This window comes from Nipponia nippon, unplaced genomic scaffold (assembly GCF_047370975.1).
Source record: "Nipponia nippon isolate SJK-2023a ecotype South Korea unplaced genomic scaffold, ASM4737097v1 scaffold_6, whole genome shotgun sequence".
Classification (NCBI taxonomy): domain Eukaryota; kingdom Metazoa; phylum Chordata; class Aves; order Pelecaniformes; family Threskiornithidae; genus Nipponia; species Nipponia nippon.
Genome location: NW_028262380.1, coordinates 25,000,174 through 25,011,102, shown reverse-complemented (window position 1 = coordinate 25,011,102; position 10,929 = coordinate 25,000,174). Strand labels below are relative to the sequence as shown.

General features: G+C 42.6%; 1 protein-coding gene across 8 annotated transcripts; it reads right to left on the bottom strand.

Moving 5' to 3' along the window:
• Positions 1 to 10,216, bottom strand: LOC148051384 (uncharacterized). Of its 8 annotated transcripts, none has more exons than XM_087737511.1 (3): positions 6,186 to 10,212; positions 5,984 to 6,104; positions 13 to 5,530 (listed from the first exon to the last, which is right to left on the bottom strand). In XM_087737511.1, the coding sequence occupies exon 1, from the start codon at positions 10,145 to 10,147 to the stop codon at positions 8,189 to 8,191; it is 1,959 nt and encodes a 652-aa protein (XP_087593637.1). In that variant the 5' UTR covers positions 10,148 to 10,212; the 3' UTR covers positions 13 to 5,530; positions 5,984 to 6,104; positions 6,186 to 8,188. The 8 variants fall into 8 exon arrangements, 7 of the variants coding, with proteins under 7 accessions (XP_087593637.1, XP_087593638.1, XP_087593634.1 ...); XM_087737512.1 differs by having other exon boundaries at positions 5,984 to 6,087; XM_087737510.1 differs by having other exon boundaries at positions 14 to 6,104; positions 6,186 to 6,278; positions 6,398 to 10,212.
• Positions 10,217 to 10,929: the final 713 nt, after the last annotated feature.

Genomic DNA, 10,929 nt, shown 5'->3' with positions numbered 1-10,929 from the left:
AGAACTGAAGTTGGTATGTATTTTGTGATCCAATATCCTTCCAAAATGTTCTGATTTTATTTTGTTTGCTATCAAAAGTTAAAACTGGCAATCTGAATGATATAGTCCTATTCATGTTTGCACTTAGTAAACCATACAGAAACAAATGAATCCAAAATCTTTCATGAAATTTTTTTATACAATAGCAGTTTCCACTGCTGCCCTTTGAGAGGAAGTTGTTGCTTTTTTTTTGCCTTTCATTTAAAAGAAAAAGGATTCATTGGACAGTTCTATTCACAAAGGTAGAAGACAATAATAAAAATTTCATTTGGAAAATTTAATATACAAATATTTTACATGAAACTATTCAATTATCTCTTCCCTGCCCAACAACTGTCCCTTATTAGTACTGTAAATGGGTCTGAATTACAACCAAGGATCTGAACAGTTTCAGCCTGTGAAAAGTTGACAGGCATGCTTGAATTTCAATGCATATGTCCTATATTTCTCTAGTGACCTTCATGAAAGCTAAGATACAACTGGCACTTTTCCAAATTTTAATAAGCTAAGACAATTTGTGATAATTTCATTGGTGCTTGGTACCTTAATGCCTAGTGGCTTCATAGTTCTAGAATTACACATTATGTATCATCTTTGAAGGTAGGAGGACCTGATTTTGCCAACATGTGAACACAAAAAGATTCCTTGCTTAACAGTGAACATAATTTTATTTTAATACTTTAACAGTTGACACTGATAATATACAGCATGGAAAATCTACCTATTTTGTCTGTGTTTTCCCCATAATATTTTTTCAAAGATAATTAAGGGAAAAAGAAAAAGCTTTTATTCAATCAATTTAATCTCACCTATCTTTTAAATAGGTATATTAGATACCTAGATGAAACTCCTTCTGGAGTCAGTGGACAGAACTCAATGGTCCCAAAGAAAAATTAACCATCTTTCAAAGGCCAACATAATTGTTGTAATCCTGAGTGTGCCTGGCTCTTTCTATTGATTTTAGAGTATCCAGATGTTGAATTTAGACTAGATGTGTAACTTCAGAGAGTTTGATTCTGAGAGATAAATCCCATCCTCAGGCTAATAAATCGAATCTCCTACAGTCAGATGACCAAACTGGTACAAAGATCTATTTTAACAATATAACTGAGATTATCAGAAATTATAAAAAGGAAACAATTTACAAAATAAAAAAATGTTTACAGATATGGTGTGACCACAACCATTTAACTCAGTTCTTCTATCTCTCCTCCCATCCCTCTCCCTTCCCTAGCCCCTGAGAAGAAAGTCTTTTTTTGCAGAAGGAAAGCCCCATAGGGTAGAACACAATAAATGCAAACATACACACACGTTTTCAGAGCAAAGGTTCTCATTGCAATCAGTAATGCATAGGCAACAGAAAGCACACACTAGAATTGAGTACACACAGACACAATCTGGTGCTCTAGTTGCCCGTCATATTTGTTTTCCTATTGGCATGCATAGTAGACTCATGAGAATGTAGCATTCAAAAATCCATTTTTACCTATTACTATCTCATGGTAGATGAGATATAACTACCATCAGGTGACCATATTTTTTCTCTTTAAGTAGGAATTATTTTTCCAGAGGCTCTTCTAATGTGTTTATTGCTATTCTATATGAATACATCATAAACAGCAACAAGTTTATGCTCATAATATCTCTGTGAAATACAAATAAAAAAGTTGTTAGCAGGAGCAGATGTCGACAAAGTCTAATTGACACCAGTACAGATACTTCTATGTATTTCAAGGGGATGGTGAACCTGGTAGCCCTTATCAAGTAGGCATTTGCAATTGTACGCTGAAGTCCCATTAATTGTAGTGGGATTTGAGAATGTACTTATATATATATATAAGCACTTTGCTGAATGCAGATACATATCACAGAGGGTTGGAAAAGATGCAAGATTCCCAAATGAATATCTCAGTCACAGAGTCGTTCCTCTGACTGCTCTGTCTATTAGCTCTCCAATACAAAGTTTAGGATTAAAAAAACAACCGCCCCCCTAACCCAACAAGTACTCTGTATGCTGGCAGATATGTTTTATCTGACTAAAAGTGTGAATTCATCGGTTGCTACTGCCATTACTTGTAGTTTGAATTGATATTAATCATTCACATTGTAATGGAAAAAAGCAACAAAATATTTCTACCTTTTCAGTCAGCATATAATGTGAAAAAAAAATCATTTTCTATTAACTCAAAGAAATTTTGCTGAATAGAAAATTTTTACTTACATCTTCCCTTAGTTAATCTATAAAAGATCTTAATCTCTGGTTTGCAACTGAGTCCTATGTTCAAGGACAGGGAGAGGAGGATAAATGAGCTTTTAAGCCCTAAGGAGACATCAGTGTGATGTGTTGACCTATGATTAAAATATATCAGTGATTGGAAATGAAATCACTGTATGACAGTTTTCACATGTGAGGCCTCATGTGAGTCATGGGGGATGCACAGATGTGGACAATAACCCGTGAGATGGAGAAAAGGACAGGGTATAGGACAGGGTATCTCCACCCCCAGTCGCCTGCAGTCACAAAATCAAGGTTTGTGGCTTTTGAATTTTCAAACGACAAGTGTGGTAGAGACATTTGGTCCAAGAACCAGAGTGCATCTATTCCAAAATAACCCTGTGAAATATGTAAAATACAAATGCGAGGAACTTCAGCACACACTGTTTTAATCCACCAATTTGCTCTTTTTGCATTGGTTGATAACGTATAACATATTAACAGTGTACGTTAAACCCTACAGGAACACAGCACATATGTATTGCGGGAAAATTAAAAGGTTGTGTCCTTTGAAAGACAGAGTTTCACACAGTGCAGTCTGAGACTTACTAATGGTTTCTCACCAGCAGCACCTCCATAAAAACCATCATGCTTTAAAAAAAAGGTCTTCCTGTGCACTGAATTTTTAACTCTTCTATTAAACAGCAGAGAAATAACAATATCAGAATAAGAGCAGTTATTTTTCTTTAAGAAGGCATAGCTTTATCAATTATATATAGTTAGTTTGTCAGCCAAATTTTAAAACTGGGTACTAATCTATGAATTAGCTGCCTGTTGTCTGAGGCTATGTATCACTATGCAAATATGCATATTACTAAATGACCTTTGTGGTTAAATATAGATGATCACTTAAGGAAAAACTGTCAGTTTCATTTAATTTCCCCAAAGTCGTTGTCAGTGCATTTAAGGATCTCAGTCACCCTGGAGCGTTACCCAAGGTACACAAATAATTAAGGAAAGCTTATAATTGCATATTTTGAAGTAACTGTTTTTAAAAAATGTTAAAATGCATTGATGATGTGATTAACAAAACAAACTTGACTAGTTTCCTCTTTCATGGTCCCTGTTGCCTCTTTTTGTTTGAGAGTTGTTCCTTGAATTGTCTTCCTTAAAACTATGCGCTATTAATGCATAACTATTTTATGATAGGTACTGTTTAGTTTGCATTTTCCATCAGAGACTTCAGTCAAATTTGGGGGCAAATTTTTATGAAGTGGCACCTCCAGAGACAAATGATGGTGGGATTTTTTTAAGGCTAAATGTTCTATTGTAATGAACTGGTTTTACTTCTACACATGTGAAAAGACAATCCCTTCTGGTTTAGAAAAGAGGAAGTCATATCAAATGTTTTCATAAGTAATTGAACTTCATTTACCAGGTAGAAATGCACTGCAGCAGTGATATTTACCACATCAGTGATTACAAGGCAATTATAAAATCACACCAGCTTATTAAAATTGATGAGAAATGTTACACCCATACGTGATTTGTTAAAAGTATCGCTGTAGCTGATAATTTTACAAAGTTTGCAGTGAGAAAATTAACAAGTTATGCTTACAGTAAAAGCAGGAACATTTAAATTCTTCAAAACATTCCTTGCTTATATTTTTTGGAGTGAGAAATCACAGGAGAGAACCTACAATTAAACTGTTTTTTTTTTTCCACAAAAGTTGTAGCAACAGGACCACTTAAGACCAAGGCCTTCCCTGAAAATAGTTCTGCATATTTCACATTTCCTTTAACAGTTTTCTAACAACAACAACAACAGCTGATATATTTATAGGTCTGGTTTACACTAAAATTTGAACTTTTAAAGTATGCATCTATTTAGATAGGTTTTTTTAAGAAATTACTTAGGCTCTTCCATGAACTTAAATAAACTAAAATTATTTTTTACTTCAGATATGGTTTATTCCAAGTCTATTGAAGCTCATAGGAATGTTTCTACGGACCTGCACTGGCTTAGGACTTCAGTCAGGGAAGTTTTTGTGGTATTGTAGTTGTTAGGGGTTGCTGAATTCAGTAGCCTTGCAGGGGTGAGGCTGCTACAGCTCTGTTCCCTGGTCAAGCTTGCAGTGAGTCTGAGCACGCGAGTTTGTGAATTTGTATAGTGAGTGTATTGGAAAAAAGATTACTGTGAAATTTTAATTAAAAAAAACAGTATTCAAAGCTATGTCTAAAAATATTCTGAGGTATGTTTCTATAAATGCCAAGGTACTCAGCCAAAGAGCAAAAATATTAGCAGTATTACCTAACCAATATCCAGTGTGTAATATTTAAATTTTGAGTCATTTTAATTATTCAAAATTTTTATTATGACAGCTGTTTTACAAATTTAAAGAACTAGCAAATTGAAGGAAATTGTAGTTTGCTCCTAAAATTTCAAAAGCAGAAACAGCAGCTAAACTAAATAGATTATTCTTCATGAGATGTCTGCTCAGATCTACTATGTAGCTAATTTAATTTTCATACCGAATTACATAAATTAACTAGAGAAATTAACATAGAAAGTTCAGGAAAAAGTAGGGAATGATGCTATCTAACAAACAGTCTTCTTTTAAGCTTTCTGTTAAATTTGTTGTTCATTCAAGAGTTATAACGATGACACCATGTGGTAATAAAGAATATTGCTCCAGTATTCACTAGTCACTGACAGGGTGTTTTAAACTGCCTTTTCTATATATGCAAACAGAATAATGTTATAAATGAATCACAGATTTGGCCAGTAATCTTTATCTCCGAAAGATACTAACTGTACATCATATTAATACTAGTTTAGATTCTAAGTGTCTTAATTTAAAAAAATTAAGCAATCTCCATTTTGACCTTTGTAGCGTTCGTTACATATCAAGGTTATCCCCCCGGATCTCCAGCTGACCCGGGCTTTATACTCCCAGCAGTAGGCGTGTCATGTTATAAGGGGTGGAGACAAGGGAGGGTCGACCCTTAACTCTTTCCGTACAGCACGTGATCTTCCGGTCGCCAGCCCTTATCTTTACTACATTTCCCCCTCCCTTAGCTCCAGTAGCTCTGGATCTCGCTGGGGAAGCTGCACGTAAAATAATCGATATGTGGACAGGTAGAGGCTTGTCCAATAGCCGGCATATACAGACACGCATCCATTATGTTCATGGATTTTGCCCAATCCAGCCAGTAGTTAGTCGCAGCTCCCTCATTGCTCCGCCACACCATCAGGACGCATAGGGAAATGGTAACCTGTCAAGATAAGACTCAATAAATTGATTAATGTCTATACGGTCGAACATTTCGACTGGGTACCCATTCTAGTGTCCCCTTCTCGGTTTGCACACACACATACCCACGTCCCAGGCAACGGAGGGAATAAGGCGTCCCCCCCATTCACGGGTTTGCAGGTCCCGTACTTGAACCAAAGGGTAAGGCCCTTCATTCTCATCGAGCTGGAAATGTGCCTGGGTTGCAGTCTGCGTTTTACAGGTGTTCCCTCAAATGGTATGATTTAAGGTAATTAGTGCCATCGTCAACAGACACTGTGCCCAAAATAAAGGAGGGTCAAGGGGAGGGGGAACCCCTGTTTCTGGGCTTATATTCTCCCCCTCCCTTAGGCGGTCGAGTAACCCTTTTAATGTGTGGTGCGCGCGTTCTACAATGCTTTGGCCCATACTGTTATAGGGAATGCCATGACTCAACTGAATATCCCAGCGCACGCAAAAGTCCTTTGTCTTCTTGCTGACATATGCCGCTCCATTATCTGTTTTAATTTTTTGTGGAATGCCAAGTTGCGCCATACAGTCCTGCCAACGTAAAATAACTGCAAGAGCATTTTGTTTAGCACGCATAGTGGCTAAAATAACTCCACTGCAGGTATCAACTGTAACATGCAGATACTTACGTGGATTAAAAGGTTCATAAATCGTAACATCAGACTGCCATATTTGGTTGGGCTGCAACCCTCGAGGGTTTACTCCTGCCTCCCGGAGGGGACCTTTGGAACACACAGGACAAGCAGCAATCACAGAGCGAGCATCTTGCAACGTAATGCCAGCAAGCCTAGCTAAACCGTGAGCTCCACAGTGGAGCAGATCATGCAGGCAGAAAGCTCACCTTAGGTTAGAAGTTTCTTCAACCGCCAGTATGCTTCTTGCTAAGCTGTCCACTACTTCGTTCCCGGCAGAAAGAAAACTCAGTATGGAACTATGACTATTAACATGGATAGGACAGACAGGAGCGGTTCTCATTTGCAGTGCAGTGAGCAACATTCCTGCAATCTCCGACGTTGCCCCAAGTGCCCATCGGCACTTCTTCAGTAACTTATATACATAGCAAGAGTCTGTGATTAGATCCAAGGCCTCTTCGGGCCATTGAGTGAGAGCCATCCATACCGCCTTGGCCTCAAGATACTGCACGGATTGCCCTTGATCTTGATAACTAATGTGGGTCCACTGACCATCCTCCTGCCATGTAACGACAGCTTTCTCAGTAATCGATGATGCGTCGGTAAAAACTGTGCAGCCTCCGGTGGGTTGTTCAACTATGGCACTAGCTGGCAAAAACCGGAGTACCTGGATTATCTCCCCACAGGGGTGTGGTCTTAGACCTTCAATACGACCCGTAAATTCAGCTATCGCCACTTGCAGGAACTCCACTTGCGGAAGTACCAACTCCCACTGTGCCAAAGAACAGGGCAATGCAATGACCTCCGGGTCCTTTCCTGTTAAGTGTTGAGTTTGCTTCCGACAGCGGAGAATAAGCTGGGATAATACAGCTGGCCAAGAAATTAAAGCCGTCTTTGGTTTGCCTTGATACAACCAAGCAAAAGGCCAGCCTTTTTCACCATTATTTTGAATTAGTAAACCATGGCCAGTGGTGTCGGTTATGTAAATCAGGGCAGCGACCGGTTGTTCAGGTGTAAATCAAGCGAGACCCCAATGCTGGGCCCGCTCCATAATTGTCCTAAGAATCTCCTGATGGTTTCTTGAAAGAGTCCTTGGAGCTAGGGGGGAATCTCCTCCTTTCAAGAGTTGATATAAGGTACTCATTTCTGCCTCAGATATTGGAATAAAGCCACAATAGTTGTCCAATTAATTTTTGCACCTCATGGAGTGTTGTCACTGTAGTCCGAATTTCAAATGATTGTGCTGTCACGCTTCGTGGCCTCAGTTGAGTACCTAGATACTTTACTGCACACCCTACCTGTGTTTTCCGAGGCTCAATGTGTAACCCATGCCGCTCCAAACTGACTATCAGCTGCACGCGCGCCTTTTCCAGTAACTCCTCTTGGTTGGACACCAATAACACGTCATCCATGTAATGGAAAATGATGACCGTAGGGAAATTTTCTCGAATAGGGTGTATCGCAGCGGCTACAGCAATTTGACACAAGACTGGTGAGTTTTTCATGCCCTGGGGTAACACCTTCCATTGATACCTGGTGCACGGGTGTTGAGTGTTAGGCTCAGGAACAGTAAAGGCAAAGCATACTCTTATCTTCTTTATGCAAGGGAACACTAAAAAAGCAATCTCTAATATCCATAACCACTATTTGATAGTCAGGTGGAATCATGGCCGGAGAAGGGAGGCCCGCTTGTAGCGGGCCCATGTCTTGTATACATGCATTAACTGCGCGTAGATCATGTAGCAGTCGCCATGCCCCCGATTTTTTCTTTATCACAAAAATGGGGGTGTTCCAGGGACTTGTAGAGGGTTCGATGTGTCCTGCGTCAAGTTCGCGTTGTACCAATTGTCGAACAGCCGCCCCCTTTTCCTCTGTCAATGGCCACTGCTCTACCCACACTGGCTTATCTGCCAACCAGGTGAGTTTTAATGGGTGGACACAGGCAGTGGCCATTATGATAAATTTGTACGCAGCACTATATTCATCTTCTGCAAGCAACATCATCCCAAGACGACAACGGCTAACTCAGCAATGGCGGGGTTACACCATGCTACCCTAGCTTGTCCGGATTCCGGATGTCTCTCTCTCCTTTCCCTGTTCCGGGGGTGTTTATTTTTGCCTTGCCCCCCACACTTATGGCATGTAACACGTGCGTCTCCGCAGGCTGCATGGACCGCAGCCACTACCGGTTGCATACTTTGCACCTGTTCCTGTTCCAGCACATAACGAATCATTTGTGAAAGCGTGGTCCCTATGGGTAACTGTCTTAGCAACACTGCGGTTTGTGGATTTGCTTGCGTACGTGCACAGTCAAGCAATATCGCCTCCTTAGCCTGCTCAGGAAGTCGAGCAACCTGGAGCGCCGCTTGCAGCCGGTCTAAAAACTTTGTGAAGGGCTCACTTAACGATTGCCGTATTTGGACCCATGGAGGCTCCCTTTTATCAAGAGCCGCGATGATGCGTATCGCTTCCTGGGCAGCTTTCGAAGATGCAGCAAAATCACGCCCCCGCATTCGCTGAGCCTGTGCCTGAGGAGTTGTGAACTGCCCTTCACCCGTCAACTGCTCTAAAGTCACTCCTGCCATGGGATGGTCGGCCTGCTGCGCCTCGATAACAATTTGGGTGCACCGATTCCTCCACTCCTCCCTAAACAATACCATCATCGAGGGGGTCAATACGGCCCGCATCAACTGAATGATATCAAAAGGTGCAAGCGGCGTTGCAAAAACACAGTCTAGTAGGACTTGGGTCTCTGGGGAATTTAATCCATGACTTTTCACCGTTGTGGCCAATTCTTTCACCAACTTCATATCTAACGGTTGCCACTCATATCCTCCACCTGGGGCTGCTCGGCTAGGAAATGCTTGAATCGGAGGGGCCTGGAATCGCACTCCTTCCAAGACACAGTTTTTTGCAATCATCCGCCAATCCGTCCCGTTTGCCCTCTCTTTCGGCATTTCCCCTGGCATTAGACTTTCTGCATTTGCCACCACCCTTCTCAATTGGCTGATCAATGCCTCGAGTTCCCTTGAAACCTCGTTAGTCTGTAATCCCACCCCCTTTTTCAAAGATTCGCCCCTCTTTGATAATGGTCTCGGAAGCGGGGTGGGATGAGCAACAATCGAGGATCCCTCGTCGCCCCCTTCACCCTCACTGCTATCAGAGATCATGGGGTAATCGTGTACAGGCTCCCTCCACTGTGAGGGAACACCAGTTTGCTTTCCCACTGCCCCAGGGATAGGGGGTCCCTCTGGTGGCTCAGGTATCACTGGCAGTGCCGGGGGAGCCCTACCACACCCCCCCGATGTTGTCAGCCGTGACGCCGGCTCTCCTTGTTCCTCAGATCCTTTCCTGCGCTCCGCTCTCTGTGTGTCCAGCACCCGTTGATCACTGGGATGCAACGGGGCGTCCTCAGAAGGTGATGGTGTCTTGCCCTCCTTTTCTCCTTCCCGCCATCTTCCTTCACGTAGTTCGCGATACCGCTGGGATCCCGCATCGGCCCCCGGGACCCAGTCCAGCAACCTATCAGTCAGCTCCCTTTCCACACATTGTTGCAACTCGCCCCAGGGGTATTCAGGAAGCGGCGGATCCGCCGGTGCAGGGGGCGCCGAAGGTTCCGCGAGCGGCTGCTCTAGACTCCCCACTCGTAACGGGAACACCTTTCCCGACTCCTTTGTTCCCGCTGCACCATAGTCTCCCTGCGCCTCCCCTTCCTCCGTTGGCTCAGCCCCCAGTAACGACGGTTCCGTCTGTGTCCCGCGGGCCACTCCTTCCCAGCCAGCCTGTGTCCCCTCCGAGACTAAACCCGTTGGTGTTTCGTTCCCAGGAGATTCATGTCCCATCAGCGCGCTACGTGCGGCAAGCCAGCACCGCTTTGCCGCAACCCCCTTCTTGAGCACCCTTTCTACTGATCCCCAGGCGCGAAGCCTTAATACCTTTACGAGTTCCGCGAGCTCCATCGCTGCTGCCTGCAGCCGATCACGTCGGGGTCACCACTGTGTAGCGTTCGTTACATATCAAGGTTATCCCCGCCCCCCCCCCCCCCCGACCTCCAGCTGACCCGGGCTTTATACAGCAGTAGGCGTGTATATATAAGGGGCGGAGACAAGGGAGGGTCGACCCTTAACTCTTTCCGTACAGCACGTGATCTTCCGGTCGCCAGCCCTTATCTTTACTACAGACTTTTTTTTTTTTTTTTTTTTTTTACCTTGCTCTGGGGCTTTTGTCATAATTTTGCATCTTTACAGTACTAAGTGGATTTAAATACTGCTCCTCAGGTGCAGTTGAATGTTACACTTGCTCCTGATTTAGACAAACACAGAAAGCAGAGAAAACCTGACAATCAGATTAATTGCATATTCTCTATATAGTTACCATGTGCACAAATATGCCCCTCAGGCAATACAGAGCACAGATCATGTAACTATGTCTGCAACATACCCAAGGGCTATACAGTGGTATCTGTGTGCCTGCCACCTTCCTTTTTTGTCTATGCACAGGCTAGGAGGATAGTTCAGTGATCTGAAATGATGTTGCGAAAAGGGGTAGCCAACCTATTGCATGTTTAAAGCTTCTGTGCTAGCAGCTTGATCATTACAGCTGCACAGTGCTGAGCCTGAAGTGATGAGGTCTCTAATCCTGACATGAGTGGGCAGCAGTGATCATGTACGTTTGAAGTAAAGTTTTTCTTATTTCCCTTCAGTCTTAGCAGTGTACTTAAATGACATGTTGAGATCATATT

Coding starts and splice junctions, on each gene's coding strand:
- LOC148051384 (XM_087737508.1), bottom strand. CDS start 10,147: ATGGAGCTCGCGGAACTCGTAAAGGTATTAAGGCTTCGCGCCTGGGGA.